This window comes from Periplaneta americana, chromosome 2 (genome assembly GCF_040183065.1).
Source record: "Periplaneta americana isolate PAMFEO1 chromosome 2, P.americana_PAMFEO1_priV1, whole genome shotgun sequence".
Classification (NCBI taxonomy): Eukaryota; Metazoa; Arthropoda; class Insecta; order Blattodea; family Blattidae; genus Periplaneta; species Periplaneta americana.
Window position 1 is genome coordinate 36,759,102 of NC_091118.1, and position 23,260 is coordinate 36,782,361.

Consider the following 23,260-nt stretch of genomic DNA (forward strand, 5'->3'; position numbering starts at 1 on the left):
CTTTTAAACTAAAAAGAGTGCCAAGTACGATTAGCTTTATTAAAGATTATCGTAAATACGAGTGCCTATGGAATGTTCAGCCACAATTTTGCGAATTAAGTAGGCCTAAGTATTTGATTCATATTTATTAATTAATCACCTAATACACTTTTCTTTATTATTATACTCTTTGCCGTAATTCAATCTATAGACCTCTATTGGAGCTAACGCGAACTTCTTTGAATGCAGCACGGCCGAGAATGCAAATAATAAGAACTGAAAATCACATGGAAGAACTTTCTGAAAGAAAGCATTAAATCTACATACCGGTAATTTTAAACGTTTCTTTTAAATTGTTTTACAAAAGAAATGTAAACAATGCTTCCTTTTCTTATACATATTGAAGAACAAAAAGCAAAAATTCAAGAATTTTCGACAATTCAAGAATCAAGACTAAAGAATGATATTGAAGCAATGTATCAGAGTGAAGAATTGGACCAACATACACAATTTTTGCATAAAATTGGAGAGAAACTTGAAACAAAGTAAGCTTTCATTTCTTCAGTGAAAAAGAGGTCTTAAATATTACTTTAAGAAAAATGTTTAGGTAACATATTCTTGGACGTAACATTTCACTCATATAAAACAAATAATTTTGTATTACATCACGTGAAACCCAATTTTTTCCGACAATAATATTTGATTATTTATATTAACTCACATACAGATATAGATAGAATTACCTCTATAAAATATTTTTTTCTTTAAAACTATGTCCTATTTATAGAACTTAAGTTGTGGATTTAAATGGGCTATTGTCCACCCATTAGCTCATCCAATTCACACATGTATTGAAAGTGCAGCTAAAACTTATATGAGAATACTTCCAACCTACTTCACTCATTATTTTCATTATTATTACATTTAGTTTAAAACTTTTTCTTAGCAATTCACTGCTCTTCTTATCGCTATATATAATCGAATAATGTTCATTTTTTAATTTGTAAAATAATATCCTAAACTACTTGCCCATTGTTTTTCGCATCTAGGTTGTGTGCAGAATGTAAAATAAATCTTAACGCTAGTCAGTACTGATATTTAATATTAGAATCATTTCCCTTGAACAATTTTACTACCGGTATCAACCACTCTCATTGCAGTTTCAGTGGTTATGTACTTAGCGAAATAGGGATGCCCAACTTGATTACGATCTGCTCTTCTGAATACGAGCATATCTTTTAGTACAACATAAAACATGGGACAGTTCATCTAATTTTTACACATAATAGGCTATTTGGTCTTTCTGTATCAAGTCTCAGACTGACTTCCTTATATTCTTAGGACACTTTTAGAATTTAATTTTCCTATAATGTATTTTTTTTATTTTATTGGGTTATTTTACGACGCTGTATCAACACCTATAATATATGTAGTGTAAAAATATAAATTTGTTTATTTTGTGAATTGTTATATTAGTTTTTAATACTTGTTTTTAAATCATTTGTTAGACATTTTTATTTTACTGTAACGGATTCCTCAATTGAGATACTGAGTTCCAGTAGTCCCTTAGCAAAGCTCTTTTAATGGGCTTTCATTTATGATATACAACACAATAGAATTAATTATGAAAAGTGTCTTTCAAAATCCAATTCGGAATACTATCAAAACTGATTTTCTCAAAAAAGAGATAGGAAATCTTAAGGTCACAAAACAGGCTCGTGCTTATCTATAAATATCCATGAAATATTGTTGAGGCCATAATGAAATCATAAGATGTGAGAGAAAACGCATATTGTACATGTGATAAAAATAAATGTGACCCAAATTTGCCACTTTGTACTTCAGATATTTTCTTTCCGTACAGTAGGCCTATATAGTTTTTTTTTATTTCCTGTTTATTATATTATCTCTAGGCAGTAAGAGAGCTAGAGATAGATTCCCAATTAAGGTGTCGTCTTACAAGCTCTAAGGTCGCGGATTCAATTCCCGATGAGGTCATGGATTTTCTTCATTGATTTAATTCTTCTTTGTCCCTATCGTTCATTCAGTCTCTCATAGAAATGAGTACTAAGGAGTACTGCTTTGGGAACAGAGAGGGCCAGTATTCACCCATTTATAGTTTTCTGCCCAAGAGCAGGTCCTTCACTGCAAATCCACTATTCTCCAATCTTACCTATTTTCTGTTTAAAATTCCGTTTTCTCCTAACTTACTAGACGAGGTTTCTGAAGGATTGTCACTCTTAAGTAACCAACAATAATCGTCTAGCACCCCTTCTCATTTTCTGGTATCTAGTTCCCATTAGTTTGATGTCCTGGTGAAACTTTTCACCATGTTGCTCACAAAATTTCACAATTTACAGGAAAATAGTCAAGATGAGAAAGCAGGAAATTTAACGTTTAGACTTATATTGCAGGTCAAAATTCCGAAATTATTCAACATATTGTATTTCCTATTATTTCTTTATATCTTGTGTGTTTGTAATCTCCTAAGAAATTATTTAATACCGGTACCTACTTTTTGAAACTGTTACAAGCGTTTTTCTCTAGATTATAACAGCACTTTCATATGCATTGTTTAAAATTAATCTACGTATTTGGAAGCCTATAAAATTATCAGATTTCACTTCTTCATGACTGACAGCGAGTGAAGGAATGTATCACTGACAGAGATGAAAATGCATTCTTCTCTGTTAATGAAACACAAAATGATTTAAATGTGTTAATATTTATTTGTTGATGTGCTTGGATAATGTAATATCAAGACATGCATATTATGTTGAAATATTTTTTTTGTCCCTAGGTTGATTCAAACAAATGAATTCTGCGAGAAAACTATTGAGCAAATGAATCATTTGAGCAAAACACTCAACAACGCTTCAGAAATCGAAGAAAACGTCAGGAAACATCATCACGAAATTCAACAGAAACTTACCTCATTTAAACATTTCTTTCAGGCACTAAAAGTTATGTTGAAGAGTACTGAAGAACAGTGGGAACAATTAGGTAAAATCACATTTATGGAGCGTTATAAGAATTGTTTTAATATTAAGAATTTAGTAAAGAAAAAAAGGCATAATGTTATTGTAAAAATATTATTAATGGTACCTAGCTTCTCAGTCACAAACTAATTTCTCGTGAAAGCCTTTTGAGGCCTATTATCTCGATAAGAAACTTACCAGGAAGGAACACACTCTAATTTGTCAAAGAGTATTTACTTACTAAGAATATTGAAACAGTTGGTTTCTGCCATTGCCTTATTAAATGCGTATCATGGTTTTTCCCAGTCTCAGTTGAATTATGTAATATTATTGTGAGTAAATAGTACCACTGCAAAATATGTTTTTCTTCTTCAGGAAAAAGCTGTGCGTATTTTTAAGGGTTGTGGCTCAAGAGACATTGTAAGCCCTTATTCAATGAATTTGGAATTCTAACTCTCTCTTCAGTGCATGTTTTTGCTAATATTATGTTCATATATTAACATGGAGCTGCAGCTCTTTAAACTGACACTCAGCTGTCATTCTGTGTGACTTTATTCTTCATTCTAACTAATTTTACTTTTCATTCAGTTCATGATGTAGGACAAAAATGTGTGTGGTAAAGCAGGAAAAGTTTTTTTTTACTAGAATTGCATAAAAATACCTTTTCCAAAGCCTTCTTAGTACTGTACCGTGTAACAAAATATATGTAGATGCAGTAACTAATGTTTGTGTCATTATGACAGTAGTTATCTTTAAATAACTTGAAAACGATTAAGATATCTCAAAACAGAATGCACCGTTGTTCCCCCCCCCCCCCCAAAAAATTTCACATAGTTTGAGTAGGTATCTATATGACCCCCTTTCCATTTAAAATTTCAAAGTTGCATTCAAAATGGCGACTTTTGAGATAGCTGAGGGCTGGAATCGAATTTCACACTGGTAGAGCATTTGGTCTTACAAATACTGGTAACACCTAGCCTATAGTAATCGAAAATCAAGCACATGGAAGATATTTATATGATTCCAGACTTTTTATTCACTCTGTATATTGAAATATACATAAATTCTTACATAGGATATATATTCCCTGTTGTCATATTTACAAGAGAATTTTTTAAATGTAACTTATTTGTTTTACTTCTAGTGTTGGAAACGAAGGAAAAGGAGAAGATCAGAGAAAACAACCAGAAAATGATGGAGGAATTGGAAGATAAAAAAGAAGAAATTGAGTCGAAGAGGATGAAATTAGAGCAAAATAATGTAGCTACAGAGAGAAGAATAGCACAAAATATCAAGAAACACAAAGATTGGGTGATCAAAGAAATGGAGGTACTAAACATAAAATCACAAGCAATAAATACCAGTGTGGCCCATTGATTGTAGTTGCAGTACAGACTTAAGAAAATAGTCATTCGTCTCATAAACGTGAAATATTATTTCTTACAGTTCATAAAACATACTGCACCAGATTATATTATATTGATATCATCTGATTAACAAATAAGTACGTGGAAGCGAAGTTGAATGTTAAATGTTATGTTTTATTTAACGACGCTCGCAACTGCCAAGGTTATATCAGCATCGCCGGATGTGCCAGAATTTTGTCCCACAGGAGTTCTTTTACATGCCAGTATATCTACTGGCATGAGCCTATAGCATTTAAGCCAGGGTTGTTGTAATTTAACCCGACCCAAAAAAACCATATGGGTTTTTTTTTTAAAAAAACCCCTTCAATAAAACCCGACACAAAACCCAAAAAAAACCATATATTTATTTCTCATAATTTAATCAACATACAAAATAGTACAAAAAGGTGCATCATATTTATTTACTATAACAATTTGTCAGCAGAAGTTATTAATTAGGTAATGTTTCATTATAAAGAAAAAATTACTTTCATCAACACGGTGTTTTATTGTAGAATGGTATTAATATTAACTACATCACAATTCAGTCCTTAACATGCAGAAATCTGTAGATCTTCACTAATTTCTCAGCCTTTTCCTCTCCTAACTTATTTCTTAACTTTGACCAAACAAGCCCATAGGTGGAGAAGATTCTCTCAATGGATGCAGTGCTGGCAGGGCAAGAAATTAAACTTTTCACAAAGCTAATAAATCCTGTTGGCAAGTTCCCCTTTTTTGTTGTTTTCAATTCCATTATTTTCCACCATTTGTTTGGACTGAACTGTTGTACAACTGCGTCAGAAAACATAGTAGCAGGAAAATAATCAGAATCAGCAATCCTAAAAGACATAACACTTGTCACCCACTCTGGATGAATCTCTGTGAGCCAATTTTCTGCACTTTCCTCTTGATCTGCAGTTATTCTTGCCCCTCTGAATCTTGGATCTAACATATTAGCAAGATAGTGGAAGGGCAGGCTGCCAACTTAAGAATATTTAATAATAATTTACCAATCTTTGCTTATTTAATTTACCAGTTTTTGCTCATGAAGTAGTTCTTAGAATATGTTGGTGTTCTGAATCACTTAGTCACGAAATTGAACTGTTTAATACCCATTAGAGAAAAACCCAATAAAACCCATAAAAACCCAAAGAAACCCATAAAAACCCAGTAAAACCCACTGGGTTGGGTCTTTTTTTAAATACCCGGGTTTTTCTCAACGCTGATTTAAGCACACTTAAATGCCATCGACCTAGCCCGGGATCGAACCCGCAACCTCAGGCATAGTAGCCCAGCGCTATATCAACTCTGCCAACCAGGCCGACAGTGAAGTTGATCTTATTGCACCAAGTAACGTTAAAATTAACAGAATGGCTCATGCCTAAGCACCTAAATAAAGTGAAATTAGATTATGATTAGCTTTTAACTACATTCTGTGCAGCAATGTATTCGGAATTTAAAAAAAATTACAAAGCATTCAATTAGATAATACGTAAATTTTGTAAAAGAAAATAAAGAAAAGCGTATAAACGGAAATATTTTCAGATAGAAAAGAGTATAGAGTATTTGGACCTCTAAACGAGTATAATACTCTTAAAAAGAATATGTCTGGTCACCCCAAACCATAAGCTTTCTCTCTTTATTAAATACTGGTACCAGTAATAATAAGAAATTGAAATTTTGTGTAAAAAATTATCCACAGTCACTTTCTCATAGAATTTTATGTTCTCAAATGAAAAAACGTTTCTCTCTGAAGTAATCTGTTTATTTAGACATTACAGGAACTAAATATCAAGTTTGAGGAAGATTGGAAGAAATATGAGGAGCTGACAAGAACCAGGGAATCCTTAAAGAACAAAGAAATGGATCTTGAAAATTCCATAAATGCTGTTACTAATGAAAAGGAACATTATAGTGATGAACTTTCACGTGCATTGAAAGAAAATAACGAAGCAAAAGAAAGGAAGGAGGTAAGAACAGAGAGTTACTCGTATGTTTTTTCTTTGTAAACTGAAACATGATGCATATTATGCAAACATTAACATTAAGTTAAAGATTCAGAAAATAAGATGTTGGTGTTCTTAAATTCTTGTCCTATTGTTGTAGGAAGTTTCCAAATCACTGGAATTGATGACAGTTAAACGACAATATCTGGAAGAGGAGAATGTTCGGTATGACCAAGAGATGCAGAAAAATATGGACATCAAAGAAGATCTTACGAAACAGATTGACTTGCATAAATTGAACATAGAGGACAACAGAGAAGTTCTCAATGCGATTATTATATCTAATGAAAGTAAACTAGAGGAAATAGAAAAATTGCAGGCACTTCTGCAAGAACAACAGTATGTACCGTATTTGTAGCATGTATCAAAACTTTATGTACTGTAACAGTTTCCCATTCAACTGTTTTAGTAGATCAGTTTCATAGTGCTGGCTTGCGATGACTGCGGACATAAGTTCGAATCCTGCCACTGGAGGAGTCTTATTTGTGGCGGACAAAGCCAAGTTTCCTGAGGGTTTTCTCGGGATTCTCCTGTTCCCTTCCAACATTCCTCCATCCTTCTCCATTTCAATACTCAACCAGCTTTAATCAATGCAGTAGTGGCATAAGATACATAATACATATTTAAATTATAAATATTTACAATACACTGAAGATACTACAGCATAGCCTTTAGTTAAATTTTAACGATTAGTATAAGTTTATTTAATTAGATCTATTTGAAAGTTAAAGGCTATGCGAAAAAGAAACAATTTACGAGCTAAAATATGATTCAGTATAATCTATATGCAGTACTGTATGAAAAGGATTATATTTAAGTTGAGTTAGCTAGTTAGTTAAATAATGAAAATTAATTTAATAGTAGTTTACCGCATCTATGCTATAGGGATTAAAACTCAGAATATAAAATATATATATATTCCCATTATATGTGTATATATATATATATATATACACATATAATGGGAATAATATGAATGTAATGGGATTTAGCCATTAAAGGAGACCTGGGCGTTATTAACTCGATTGAGGTACTGCAGACTACCCATAACTCTCCATTCAACCTTGCTCGGCTGAGACAGTTATGTTCCGGATTGATATGAGTAGCCTACACATGTAGGCAAGCATTGCTGAGTGACGAATTGTAGAAGACAGGCATCATAACTCTCGACTCTTGCTAGTCGCCTTAAGTCCACCATTGATGTACACTGCCTGACTGTGTGTTTGTTTCTTAAGCGGAGAAATCAAAAAGGACATGGGCGGGAGTATCTCTTTTCCGTTTTCCTTCTCCTTTATGCCCAGGACTGCATTAGAGGTTTTGTATTCTATTTAAATGAATTAATTGTAATATTATTATTATTATTATTATTATTATTATTATTATTATTATTATTATTATTATTATAAGGCTTCATAATGATGATGATGACGATGGCGATAATCATGATGATAACAAATGATAATGATAATAGTAATGGAAAGACCATGTATTGTGGGTCCCTATCACCACGGTATGGCACGTCCTCAGGTTGCGGATCGAGGAGACGGCCTCCAGATATGGAGGGTAGCTGTGAATATATTGAATAAGCAGTCGCAGACAGCCTCCAGCTTGGGGGTTGGGCGAAGGGCTAACAACACATCACCGTAAAATACAGCTTGTTACGAAATCTTCAAATAAGCCTCGGAATGGGACTGATCCTCTGGCACGGAAATGCATATAGAGTGTTAGTTGGGAGGCCGGAGGGAAAAAAGACCTTTGGGGAGGCCAAGACATAGATGGGAAGATAATATTAAAATGGATTTGAGGGAGGTGGGATATGATTATAGAGACTGGATTAATCTTGCTCAGGATAGGGACCAATGGCGGGCTTATATGAGGGTTCCTTAAAAGCCAGTAAGTAAGTAATGGAAAGATGTTAGTTTCATTACTAGTAGCAAAAATATTAAACAGTAATTTACCTGTTAACCAAGAATTTATGTACTTTTGATCTGAATGAAATGATTTTCTGACAATCCCTTACTTCACTAAGAGAGTAGTTCCAATTTCTGGCAACTGAAATTGTATAGGATAAAGAATATGAAGATGTCTTGTGATAGGGTACAGTGAGCAAGTTGTGATGAGACCTGGTAATTAGTTGATGATGTGCGGATAAATTTTGAAAATGAGCCAAGTAGGTCTGTACTGTACATAGTACAGTGTAGTCACATTTTTGTTGTATTACTACATTGATAACATTGTTATAGGTTACAGCAGGAGGCTCTCAAATCAGATTACAGCACCAAAATTTTGGAATTAAAATCACGTATTGACTGCAAGAACAAAGAGTCAGCAGATTTGGATCTGGATCTTCAGAGAGAAGAGCAGACTGCAAAAGAATTGCTGATGAGATTGAAGGAGAATAAAGAAAAAATTAACACTACAGAGCAAGAGGTACTGTCATGTCATAAACCAGAAATGACTTCATATGAACTATTTGACCTTGAAAACAGAGAGAAGGAAGGGTAAGGGAGAGGAGGGGAGATAGAAAGGGTAAGAGAGAAGTGGCAGAGGAGGAGGAGAAATAAGGGAGGAAGGGAGAGAAAGAGAAGAGAGAAGGAGGGAGGGACATAGGAAATGTCAAAATTTTAACTAAAAATAGGCTGGGTTATTAATAATTTCTCTAAATATGATCACTTAAAAGGGAACATTAATGAGAAATTTTCCAACTTTCAAATTTTCAACTGATCCCAGTGATTTTATATAGAATGTGTACAAATTGTAAGTAAAATAATGTGCCAAATTTGAAGTAAATCAGTGGTTTGATTTCCAAGTCATTGACTATTTTGTATTGTTTTCAGTCACATATTCAAAGTGCTCAAAAGTTACAAAATTTTTACTGTGGTTATTTAAACTTTTTTTTTTTTTGTAGATGATTAACCATATTTTTCATTTCTGATCGCAGATTTTCATTCTTGGCTGTGACTATGGATTTAAAAACTTTTAAATTCATCATAATTTTGTTTTATTTCATTTCATAGTAAATGCCTCTAACAAAGCTACAATTTATTTATCACAAAATGGGAACTACACTATTTTATTATTATTATTATTATTATTATTATTATTATTATTATTATTATTATTATCATCATCATCATCATCATCATCATCATCATCATCATCATCATCATCATCATCATCATCATCATCATAATCATATCCTTCACGTATTAGACCCTATAGGATCTGTTACGGTCTCATGCCAGAGCTTGCGTGGTCTTCCCAATTTCCTCTTTCCTCTTGGTACATAAGTAAGAATCTGTTTAGGCTATCTAGTGCGATCCATCCTTATTATTATTATTGTTATTATTATTATTATTATTATTATTATTATTATTGTTATTATTATTGTTATTATTATTATTATTATTATTATTATTATTATTATTATTATTATTATTATTATTATTATCAATATGTGCATGCCAAGTTTCAGACCAGTTAAATAAAAAAATGTTTAATTAGAAGCAACTTGAAAATGCAAAAGCGTTGTTCTGAGAAAACTGCAATTTTCTATTGTGGAGAGGGTTCAAAAGTTTCGCGCATGATGGTTAAAAATGGCAACAGAACCATTAAATTTTCACGTACACCTTAAGAAGTATTTTAATGTAAAAAGAAATTCGATAATTTTTTCTGAATAAAAACTCACTAATGTTCCCTCTGGTCCACCGTTGTGGAGTAACAGCATGTCTGACTGTGAAACAAGTGGGCCCAAGTTCAAATTCTGGTTAGAACAAGTTATCTGTTTGGGTTTTTTTCCGAGGTTTTCGTTCAGCGAAATGAAGCAGAATTTTTGCATAATTTTCGGCGTTGGACCTCAGATTCGTTTCAAATACCACTATCATCATTATCATAGTCCAGGTTAAGTTCACATTGCAGCATGCTATATTTGTATAAGACCACAGCCCAGCAACAGAATCATTCACAGAGTGATAAGAACATTAAGCCTCAAGCTGCAGTGCAAGGTTCGGATTCCTCCATAAAAAAAAATTCTTCTCTTAAATATTTCTGAATACTGGTAATTCCAATAGTGTCCATTGTCATTTGAGATTGGGACACCTACAAGACGGAATTCGTTATCCTCAACGATTTATGCTAAGCGAGAATGATGCCTAATAATTTAAGTTTTGCCAGGAGCATGGTCAGAGGCATGGTCATTCAGGTAAAAATTATTCTTACATGCTTCAAATTTACGACTCTGTATCTCAGCTTTTTTTTTTTTTCGGAAGAGGACTGCTGCCTTAGGCTTATTGTACAACCTCCTTATATTGGAATGATTTTTTTAAGTTTTGTAAGATCACTCTTCAAGCATATGATCCACTGTAAAGTGCCATTATATTGATTCAGACACAGTATCCAGTTACGTCTCGAAACCATTCCCCACCTGCCTGTGATGTTATTCTGCAGCCTCCTCAGATCGATGGCATCTGTCAGCAATTCATGTGCTTGAATCTACTGCATCCTTAACCAGAAGACCATGCCGCAGTCGATTCCACAACTCACCAAAGCACCATCTATCCAAGAAAGCTACACTCCCCTGGTCACCCGCAGTCTGCTTATTAAAGCCCCTGCGGCCTCTCTGGATACGTGCAGCTCTCGCAGACAGATGCCGCCTATAGGTAGATCCTGGAATCACATCCACTATGTCCTTCAGGTCATCCTGTAACTATTAAAGATGATTAATGAAGTGGTGTTAATGAAAGTGAAATGAGTTGGAGATCCAGTTCTGGTTCGAGTGGTTGAGGGAAAACCTTGAAAAAAACTCAACCAGGTAACTTGTCCCAACCAGAATTTGAACTTAAGCCCGCTTGTTTCACGGTCACGCAGACTAATTGTTACTCCATAGCAATGGACACCCCCAGGTTTACTTTACTTCACAAATGAACCATTCTAATAATATTTATCACCATCATCATAGGCCGAATTTGAACCAACAAAATTCTAATTTAATGGCGAGCATTCAATTGTCAAAAAGAAAATTATGGTACGGTATAGAAAAATATTAGTAGTAGTATAGTATTCATTAGCTGTCGCTATAGCAAAAGCTAATGACGATACTTTACTTGAAGTCCTTGTGTAAAATTAACACAAATGGTAGTTTTTAAATCACTGTGACTATTTTCTTTGTTGTTATTAAAATTTAACACTGTTCATTTTTTCCAGTTGAAATTGATGAAAGAAAATTTTTCTGAAAATATAAAGAAAGCTGAAGAACTACAAGTTCTGTCAGAAGAAGAAAATAAACGTTATATGGAAGCAAAGAGCGAAACAGAGCAAGTGTACATAAATTCAAAAGAACTACAGAAATCTGTAGATGAAACTGACAAGTCACATGAGGAATACCGTTTGCAAATAATGAGGGCAAAGAGTGAAGCTGAACAAGACCTTAAGAACTCTCAACGGGAACTTCAAAATACTACTGTCCACTGTGACTGGATCACTGAGGTGCGAAGACAAACTATTCAAAGAGTAAAATCAAAATAATTATAGGCTTTTAGACTGTACGTGTAAATGAAAAGAGAAAGGTACGTAGTAAGTAAGAAAGATAGGTAGGCAAACAGACGAAGGTTTTCTTTTTGTTATTATTTTAGGTTTCGTTTATAGTCGTTTTAACTGCTAGGTCATCGCGTGACTATTTACATTGTTGTTGATACGTTGGATTGCTGATATCTATCAGAAAATCTGCAAACCATGTCCACCATATACAATCAGTAGGAATTTAAATCTTGTGAAACATTACCTACAGAATGTTAAAAAAAAGTCTAATATTTTGAAGGGTGGTAGTACTGTAATAAACATGAGTCCTAAAATTAATAGTTTTTACGAAAAACGTACTTTAAAATTCGTGCAGTAACAACAAACCAGCTATCCGTCATGCTGGAGGAAGTACCATATCATCAAAGATTACAAAATAAATGTACTTTATGCATGACGGAGCACTAGCCCATTTTCAATAACAGAGTCAGATGTCATCTAACACGAGTATTTAATCTTTAATGGATTGGTCGGGGAGATCCTGTACCATGGCCTGCTTGTTCCCCAGATCTTAATTCCTTGAACTCTTGGTTATGGGGACACTTAAAGGCCAAAGTGTATGATTGAAGACATTCAAATGCTACAGGAGCATGTTTCCAACGCCTGTTAGCACATCAGAGACGAACCAGGAGTGTTTGAAAGGTTGTGTGGTATCCTAAGACATCGAGCAGAATGTTATGTTATGATGAATGAAAGTCACATCGTGCATCTGCTGTGAACAAGTTATGTTCGAATATCTCGAAAGACATTAATTTCAGGACACATGTTTAATAGAAGCTTTTTACTTGTTTTGAGGAGTTCTACCACCTCTTAAAATATGTTGTTGTTGTTATCTAATGCCGGGCTTTGGCAACGAAGCCATTAGTGTTCTTGCTCTCCAATATTTCTCTGTGGTGGATCCATCAGGTAGAACTTCACAGGTTATGAGATGATCTTCAGTCATTTCTTCTTCTTTGTTGCATAGAGGGCAATTTGGATTTGTGTAAATTCCTATTTTATTCAAGTGTTTGGCGAAATAATCGTGTTCTGTAAGCAGTCTGAATTTTGCTACTGCAGATTTACGTGGGATTTCTGGAATAATTTCTGGTTTTTTTTTATTAAAATGCTCCATTTTTTATCTTTGGCTTTGGTACATAGTGCTTGGTTTTATATTTATTTTTAATTAGTCTTTTGATGGATGTAAAAGGTAGGCTTGTATTTGTATTCTGAATTAAATTGGATCCTTTTTTGGCAAGAAAGTCAGCAGTTTCATTTCCAGCAATTCCGCAATGTGCAGGTATCCATTGCAATTGAATTCTTTTCTGTAGTTTTTGAAGTTGTTGGATCATTTTGTGACATTCTTTAATTTGGATTGACATCATTTTATATGAATTTATTGCATATAATACTGCTTTAGAATCAGAGAGAATGACAGCATTTTGAAATTTATCTATTCTGTACAGCAGGTGTTGGAGTGAGATATGAATAGCCATTATTTCTGCATCAAAATTTGTTGTATGATGTCCTGCCGGTTGATGAAATGAGAATAACGCACACGTAATTCCTGATCCTGAGTTGTTATCGATAGTAGACCCATCTGTGTAGATATGTAACCATTCTTCTGGTGGGTATCTATTGTTCACAGCTTCTAATGCCAGCGCTTTTAGTACAGGTTTGGAAGTTTCAGATTTTGTAACTGGTTCTTCTAAATCTAGTTGAATGTTAATTGATTCGAAGGTTAGAGGGTTTTCTCTGCTTAAAATGTTTTCTTTAGATTTAGGGAGATTCAATTCTGTTTTTATTTCCATGACTTTGGACAGGAAACTTGTTTGTGTTTTCAACTTGGTTGGTTGTAACAGTCTTTTTTCCCATTTTGTTGTTTTTAACCGTAGCATTTTTTCATGGTGTGTTAGTGCCTGCTCCTCTAGAGTGAGATATATTGGAGGGTTCTGGGTTAGGGCTTGCATTGCCGTGATTGGGGTTGATTTTGCTGCACCAGTTATTAGTCGCAGGGCCTGATTTTGGCATACTTCTAGTCGATTCAGGTTGAAATTATTTGCTGTAATTAATACCTCCGCATTGTAGAGAAGTATTGGCTTGATGAATGTTTTGTAGTGATGTTCAAAGTATGCCGATTACTATCCCACTTGGCTCCAGCTAATCTCTTTAAAATTGGAAGTCTTTTTGTTGATTTGTTTACTACTGCTTCAATATGATTTTTCCAAGATAATTTTGAATCAAAAATTGTCCCTAAATATTTCGTTTCGTATGTTTATCTCAGGTTTGTTTTCTTGAACTGTAGATTTAGTTTTGGGATTTTTTTCTTCAAGCTAAATATTTGAAACATTGTTTTATCAGTATTTATGGCCATCAAATTGTTGTCAGTCCACTTTTCTAATAGGATCAGAGCCTTTTCCATTGAAGTTTTGGATTTGACTATTTGTGGGGAAGATGTCCACATGACCATGTCGTCTGCAAAAAGAGCTGTCTTTATTTCTGGGCTTGAAACAGCTGGGGGGAGATCGTTGATGCAGATGTTAAACAAGGTTGTACTCAGTACTGCACCTTGTGGGAGGCTCATTTTTATTTGTCGGAATTTGGAAGTACTGTCATTGTATTTTGTAGCACAGAAACGCTGGGAAAGGAAGTGAGTGATCAAGTTTAGCATGTTGTTTTGAATGCCTATTTTTGTGAGTTTTTCAAGTAGTTTATACCTCCATACTGAATCGTATGCTTTTTCAAAATCAATGAAAACTGATAGCTATATCTTGATTTTTGTTGAAAGATTCTTTGACATTTTGGGAGAGCTGAATTGTATTTTCTTTTGTAGATAGGTGTTGTCTGAATCCTGTTTGTGCTGCTGTTAGTATGTTATTACTTTCTAAGAACCAATTTAACCTCGCTGAAAAAATACGTTCTGCTGTTTTTGCAATGACCCTTGTTAAAGAAATTGGTCTGTAATTATTTATATCATCACCTATCTTGCCTTTTTTTAGAATAGGGATAATTATTGCTTTTTTCCACTCTGTAGGTATAGTAGAAGTCCATGATAGGTTAAATAATTTCAGTAATACATTTCTTCCCTTTTGTCCAAGATGTTTCAGAAATTCTGCATGTATTTTATCAGGTCCAGGAGATTTTTTATCTTTTAACTCATGGATTGCAGAATCTAGTTCTCTTATGGTGAATTCTTTGCGGAATATATCGTTTGTTTGTTCTTGACACTTCTTAAATTTTTTGATCTGCCTTTGCTTCTTTTTAGCTTCAGGAGAAAGTTTATGTTGAGAGCTATAATGTTTATTAAAGGCTTCGGCAATAGAGCTGCTGGAAGTGAACGTTTTCCCATTAAATTTGAGTGGTTCTTTCCTCGTTTCTCTCTGACATGTGATTTTATTTACATATCTGTATACTTTTTTTTTTTGCATCTTTTCTATAATCAGCTTTTTCGATAAATTCACTGAATGCGTTTTTCTTGGCTACATAGATTTCTTTTTTTTAACTTTGCTGCCTTTCTTCGCCATTCTTGTGTATCTATTGGGTTGTTGGACAATTCTGCTTTTTTCCTTGCTATGTCCCTTTCTTTTTTTAACTTTGATAGATCTGCATTCCAAAAGGGTTTATAGTTTTTAATTTGTCCTCTTGGAATCCAATTTTTTGCTGCTTCGAGAATTATGTTTGAGATTGTATTGTTGAGTTTATCTGTACATACTTCGTATTGAATGGAGTATAATTTTTGTTCGGTCTCTTCTGTAAATTTTGCCCAATTAGCTTTTCTAAAATTCCAAGAGTATTTTGGTTTTGGTTTGCTATTATTTTGTTTGTCCTGATGTATTATGGATGCAATAACTGCTCTATAATCTGATCCTAGATCTTCAATGATTTCACGTGTAGTCTTATCTTGCAAATCTGATGATACTAACAGGAGGTCTGGGTTTGTACACTGACCATTATAATGTAAGTATGTAGGACAATCGTCGTTCCTGTAAATAAGTTCTAAAGTGCTTGAATTTAATAGATCTTCAATAGTTTTGCCACTAGCATTATAGTCTTTGTATCCCCATTTAGGTGAATGACCATTAAAATCGCCAATCAAAATCGTTTTTCGGTGTATATTTATTATATCCAGACAAGGGTTGTTATTAGGTGGATTATATATTCCATATATGGTGTAATGTGAATTTCCTTTCCAGATTTCAATTTGGATAATTTCTACTTTGTCTTCTTGTTGCATTTCCTTTATAACTTTAAATTTTGATAAAATTTTATTCTAACACTGCAAGAATTCCACTAGCTACTTGACGTGATTTGGGGAGAATATATATATATATTGAATCCAGAAATTTTAAAGTATTTCAGTTGATCTCTTGATACATTTGCTTCTTGTATAATAAATACATCTATCCCTTTTTCCTCTATGATTGTTTGTAGTTCGGCTTTTTTGCTCTGTGTAAGTCCTCCTGCGTTCCATTGGAGAATTTTAAGGATGTTCTGTAAATGACGTCCCGGAGATCCGAAAGGGGGACTATTTTACCTCCGGAAAACTTATCTGAAGGATTTGCCATTAGGTTAATTAGCATAAGTGTAACCGTTTTTTAAGTGGGCATCAATTTTTTAGTTTGTAATGGTAGTTACATCACCCACTCACGTAAACCCCCAGTATGACTGGAGGGCTACACCTGTCATTGGTTAATGGGTCCATCGGACTTGGCCGGGAGGAGTTTGAGTCCACCGACCTTTCTCACAAGCACCACTTGTGGAACATTTCTACGCCGTGGCAGGCCAGCGTAAGAGATGAAATAGCATTTCCTCTATTTCTGATGTTGTGGTTATACCGCCAATACTCGGTCCCCAGAGCATCATCTGTAAAAGCAGGTTGCACCACGAGCAGGTTGAGGTTGGGTTTTGGATAGGAGAGGTTATGGAATGCACTACACTGTCCCTTGCAACCTCCTCTTAAAATATTGACCCCTTTTTTAACCTCCTGTATAGATTTCTGGAGGGAATGGGAAGCAACACGACATTCACCTTGATATTTTATGATCGAGGTTACTAAAAGCTCTGATCAGATTGACCATATCTGGGATTTGAACCTGAGACCCCAGTGTTTCGTTACTAAGCAACCTCTCTTGGTGCAGATAATGTTTTACGTAGTGTTGCATGTTACTTTTTATTTTCATTAAAACAGTCATAGCAATCTCTTGGCTACATCTTCTTACTAATTGAGCAATTGAAGCTGTATGTTTCCTAATTTAGTGGAAACTGGAAACTACAGTTTCAGAATTCTTCACAGTTTTACTGCTACAATTGTCATATCCTTAACTGTGGATTTGTCCCACTACTCTATTCATCTATTTACCACATATGGGGTGGAAGGAGAGTGATGCACCAAAATTTAAGAGGTAATTTTACATGTTAAATATAACAAAACTTGTATTACACTTTTTCTTCGATGAAGCACCATTAAGCAGGAGAAAAATGCCCAATGTTTGCAGCGCTCTATTGCAGTAATGGCCCGAGAGAAATGGCTGATTGCTGTACAAGCAGATAGATAAAAATAATCTGAATGTGTCATCAGTTTTTTTTTTTTTTTTTTTTTTTTTTTTTTGCGAATTATTCTGTTTAGCCATGAATTTAATTTCAGTAATTGCGAAAATCGTTAAAATAAATCTTGCAACGTAGTGCAGTGTTGTGTGCCTGTGATTGAGTACAGCAGAGGGGGAGGTGAAGGTAAGAGATGGGGCAATAACGTAATCTGACCTTCCCTTGTTGTGTTGATATTTACGTTAATTTAGCATTTTTCAGTCTAAAATTACATGTAAATAATATCGTGTGCTTTAATTATTTATTTTCATGAGTGTTAATTAAATGTATGACAAATCATGTCAGTATATATTATTACAATTGATACAGTCAAAATGAAAACTGACCAAGTGCAAAAAACAAAGTTCAGAGAAAGCTAACAAACTGACCCATATATCTAAATGTGAGAAAATAAGAATTAATTCAACTTTATTATAGTAAACTGTATGCCAATAAGTTGTAACATTTTCAGGTCATTATTCACATAAAACTGAATAATATATAGTTTTTTTTTTTAGTTTTCTCAAAACTTTGCTTTTTGCACTTGGTCAGTTTTCATTTTGACTGTAACAATTTATTTCTGATACCACAAGACACGTATTTCCATTTAAAATTGAGATCACTAAGCCAAATCATTCCCTTCCTACACTAGAGAGGTGGAGACGAATGCTAGGAGTTGCTTTTGTTTGTGTCTGCTACTGGTCTACATCATGTTGAACTACTAACTTGTCCCTGCTACAGTGCAGGCCACGACTGCTAGAGTTATTACAGTAGCCGTGACGTTGCAAAATTTTCATAAAATTATAACAATTTCCTCTAAAACGGTCAATGTTAGGAAAAAAAAGTATTTAGATTTTTCACATCTTTCCTCCTGATCTATTCTCAGTTTCATTTTGGTGCAGTGGTTACCTTCCATCCTGTATAGTGTTAGTTTCAGTGATGCATACGTTTGAAGTGGAATCAAAAGACGAATAATAAAATTCTATACAGTCGCAGCTTTGACTGAATATTTAAAAGATTTTATTGTATCTCTGACTATTGTTCAGAAGTTTTCTTCTCTGATTATTATTTAGTGCAGAATTATTAGAACTCATATTAATTGAATACTTTTCAACTACGTAATTGAGATGTTACTGTCTACATAGTAACTGATTTGGTTACAGCAAACAATGTCGTGTGTGGATGAGTGTAAACGTAATTACGCAAAGCATGTGGAGGAGAAAGAAGCTGCAGTGAAAACCTGTAAAGAGGAATTTCATTTACTCGAGAAACAAGACGAAGAAGCCACTGCAGATAAGGTAAGAGTTTTTTATGCTCTATGATTCACGAAACACCAAAAAAAAAACCTTAAGTGCGGTCAATAAAAAAAATGAAATGCATGTGTCAACAATATTATTTTATTATCAGTTCAGTAGAAATAAAATATATAGAATAAAAAAGTCTATAGTTATTTAAATGTGTATATGTACAGTGACTCTCCAAGGTCTTATGCAGCTTTGACCAAAATGTGACCCATACCTGTTTAAATCAGTCCTCTATATTCACGGCATAGAGAAACACCTTATTTGGTGTGTGGATAACCTTCAGGGCTTCTACCGCGTTGTCTTGGTGTTGGTGGCTGACGTTTCGACCCCTGTGTTGTGGTCATCTTCAGAGCAGTTGTTGGATAAGGAAATAGTCTGCGAGCTCGTATATAGTAGTCTCGATGGGGGGAGTACTTGCGGTGATAGGTCGTAGGTTCTCCTTCTGGCATCTGATTGGTCCTTCGTTGTCCAATCCGGTTGAGGTCTGTATGAAGGGGAGTATTCATATTAAATACTGGCCCTCATAAGGTCCGAAAGAGTGACCTTGATACCATGTCCGATGTCCGGATGAAGGGGGGCACCGCGTACATGTGGAGACTTGGTTTCTCGTTCCTAAGTATGATCACAGTCTACTATATACAGTCACGAAGCTTGAGTTTTGAGGGTGCTAGAAACAATAGACTGTGATGGCACTATTTTGCATTGCCTGTAATGAGGCGATATTAGCGATCCTAGTGGTGAGCAACTATCTAATGTTTGCATATTTACTACGTATTAAGCTTCGCGACTGTATATACTGGACTGTAGTATGTCCTTGGAATAGACTTCCCCATGAGTTGTTGAGTTGTAACCCCTCGTCCTTGTTGATGTTGTTGAGATGTTGTTTGATGTGGAAGGCTTCTTTAACCAGTCTTCTGTATAAGTTGTATAAGAAGACAACTTATACAGAAGACTGGTTAAAGAAGCCTTCCACATCAAACAACATCCCAACAACATCAACAAGGACGAGGGGTTACAACTCAGCAGCTCATGGGGAAGTCTATTCCAAGATCATACTTAGGAATGAGAAACCAGGTCTCCACATGTACGCGGCGCTCCCCTTCATCCGGACATCGGGCACGGTATCAAGGTCACTCTTTCGGACCTTATGAGAGCCAGTATTTAATACAAATACTCCCCTTCATACAGACCTCAACTGGATTGGACAACAAAGGACCAGTCAGATGCCAGAAGGAGAACCTAAGACCTATCACTGCAAGTACTCCCCCATCGAGACTACTATATATACGAGCTCGCAGACTATTTCCTTATCCAACAACTGCTGTGAAGATGACCACAACACAGCGGTCGAAACGTCAGCCACCAACACCAAGACAACGCGGTAGAAACCCTGAAGCTTATCCACACACCATGTACACCATCCGCGGAAGCCTACGCGAACACTTACCTTATTTACTAGTTTTTATTCATAATATGCTGAAATTGCCCTCCATCGTGTGTGACTCACAATATTGCAAACTATGGAACAAATTTATTTTTATTATTATTTTTTTTATTTTCTATATTTCTCTTATATTAATATTGTATTATATAATTCCTGTAACTCTAATTTTAATTTTATTTCCTATTTTATTTTATTTTATTTTATTTTATATTCTCTTATAGGCCTATTAATATTATATCTGAACTGCGAACGAACATGAGCGCTGCTCATTCAGTCTCTAATTTTGTTAATACTACTGTATCTCCTTTTTTATAATTGATTGTATTATTTTATTTATATTTCTCTTGTTTGTTTTTAATTATATTCTTTATTCTGTATATTTAAATTTAAATAAGTAAAATTAAAAAAAATTTCTATTCCCATTATCACTACCACTGCTACCATTATTATCACCACCATCACGACCACCACCATTAACAGCACCACCTCACCACTAATATCATTACAACTATCGCTACTATCACCACTATCATCTCTATCGCACTGTTGTCATGTTTATCATCTTCAAACACACTCTGTTAGGTATTCAGTTCAATCAGTGAATCATACTTTCTGTGTTCCTTTATTCTGCAGGAAAAAATTGAAACTGAATACACAAAGAAAGTGAAGGAACTTGAGAACGAGGCGAAACAGTTGGAGGAGGAGTTAAAAAAGATGAAGGAGGAAAATCAAGAGCATACAAGCAGTACTCTTGTTGACTTCAGTCCTTCGCTGTCAGAACATGTAGGCCTACCGGTAAGTATCAGATACTACAATGAATACTTAACATAATACGTTATAGGCTTGACCTTTTCAGTGTTAGAAACTTTTCTAACAAATTAACAATTCAAGCTAAATCTAGAAATAGTTACTATGTTGTTCACTTGTTCACTTTCTTTGAGTTTGAATATAGCCTATACATGTTTTCGAATTAATCATATACTCCTAACTAATTTGATACTTCACTAAAGTTTAAGAACTGTTTGATTTCATATTCTGAATGCAAAGAAACCTGTTTTTTCCCTGGCATATTAATTAGAAAATGTCAACATGCTTTTGTGTTTTATACTCACAAGATTGTAATGTGTGAATCTTATTGAATCTGAAAAGGGCTAAACAGTACTTTAAAACCTAAAAAAGGCTAAAATGTCATTTTCAAAATTGGTTTTAAGTAAATCCGGTTTTTTTTTTTTTTTTTTCTAAAAATCAGTCAATCACAAATTGCACATGTTATTTTGCTATAGAACTGTTCACAACCTTCTTGGAGGCTGTCAAAGGAATGGAATTGCAGTATTCTCTGAAAAGAGAACTGGGCAGAATAGGCCATTAACCTTGCCTCTACCAACAAGATACTGAACAGCAACTTTCATTTTTGGGGGTTGGCCATGGTTTTACTTCTCGTCGCCTCTCTGACATTATTAAGGGTGTACTTCCAGTCGCAATTCAAAGCCTGGATTCTGCGTCCCTACCCCTGAAAGATGCTATTGGCGTCATGAAGACTGTGCAGAATTCTGTCAACGAAATACCTGGATCTGTAGGTGCAACATGCGCTAATAAATTAAATATTCTGAAAAGGAATCCCGGGGATGAAAAGATAAAAACAGTGAGGGCAGTTATTCGGGGGAATGAATTACGTTGGGAACCACGAGCAATGATATCTATGAAATACGGGCCAATGACATCTTGTGCTATGGAACGCTCCTTTTCAGCCTACAAAAATGTGATACGAGACAGCAGATAAAGTTTCACGCCTAAAAACTTAGAAATGTGGCTATTGTGTACAGCAACAGTGCAGAAATGTGAACTCCGTTTTTATGTGAATATTAGTGCCACATATTGAAATACATGATACAGTTTTCTTTAACATAAAATGTAAAGGTGAAATAGTTGTGCTAATGTGAATTATCTCAAGCTAGTGTTGTAAAGATAACTGTGTATGAGCATAAATTGTCCTAACAGGCAATAAAAGGTTAGCATATTTATGTCATGATGCAAATCGTCCTAATTCTTTTATCTATAATCAGGTCACAAAGTGGGCATTCCCCCAATGTATTACGACACTACGATGGGTATGGTTGATTGATTGATATGGACATGTACCTGATAGTTTAATGCTCCAAGACATCGGTATGAATTCTGAATTCTGCACCATAATCTGGCAGATGTTTTGCAGAGATAATCATGGGTCACTTCGTTGAAGGCATCTTCCACAGCTGCTCGTAATTGTGCTGTTGTGTTATAGTGATGATGTCTCATTTTATCTTTGATGAACCCCCAGAGAGCATTATCAGGCGTTCTGAGATCCGGACTTTGTGGAGGCCAGGCAAAAGGAGCTTGATCATCTGCAGATCCTCTTCCAATCCACCGGTTTGGAAAAGTCATAGTCAAGTATCGGAGCACTTGCAATGCGAAGTGTGCTGGTGCTCCGTCCTGTTGCATGACCACAGTGTCTTCGATACCAGCTTTTTGCAATTATTGCGGCACTAACCATTCACTAAGCTATGTCCTCATAGGCTGGCGCATTAACGGAACTTTGGAAGAAGAAAAGGCACTCAGTCCAGCCCACAACATGACGTGGGGTGGATTTCTCTCCACTTCTTCACTGTTGCTTTCCTTGGCAGTACCACACTAAAGAGGTCACGAAATTTCATCTTCACGTTTCCACAGTGTCGCCAATATGACATCTTTCATGAAGCCAAAACACTGTCACTAATCTTTGTTCGATGGTAAATGGACTCTGGCCAGCCATGTTTGTTTATAACTGTATGATTACCATGTAACATGGTACCAATGTAAACATGGGGTTACCAACATTCACAGAGAGTGAAATAAGTCATGGTGGGGGGGGGGGGGTACGGCCACTTTGTGACCTCATAATATATGTCTCATTTATAAATTTGTCATACAATTCCTATAAAAGGCTAAAATAATTTCTTAAAACCTAAAAATAAGCCTAATCTACGATAATAAA

General features: G+C 34.8%; 1 protein-coding gene across 1 annotated transcript in view; it reads left to right on the forward strand.

The window, feature by feature from the left end:
- The first annotated feature begins 240 nt into the window (after positions 1–240).
- LOC138692363 (flagellar attachment zone protein 1-like) overlaps positions 241–23,260 on the forward strand; it is a 31,468-nt gene continuing 8,448 nt past the window's right edge. The window contains exons 1-9 of the mRNA XM_069815481.1: positions 241–524; positions 2,780–2,982; positions 4,102–4,286; positions 6,136–6,333; positions 6,470–6,708; positions 8,613–8,799; positions 11,572–11,853; positions 18,666–18,800; positions 20,884–21,045. Of these exons, the coding sequence (XP_069671582.1) occupies positions 358–524; positions 2,780–2,982; positions 4,102–4,286; positions 6,136–6,333; positions 6,470–6,708; positions 8,613–8,799; positions 11,572–11,853; positions 18,666–18,800; positions 20,884–21,045 (1,758 nt within the window). The 5' untranslated portion in view covers positions 241–357. The remainder of the gene's footprint in view (positions 525–2,779; positions 2,983–4,101; positions 4,287–6,135; positions 6,334–6,469; positions 6,709–8,612; positions 8,800–11,571; positions 11,854–18,665; positions 18,801–20,883; positions 21,046–23,260) is intronic.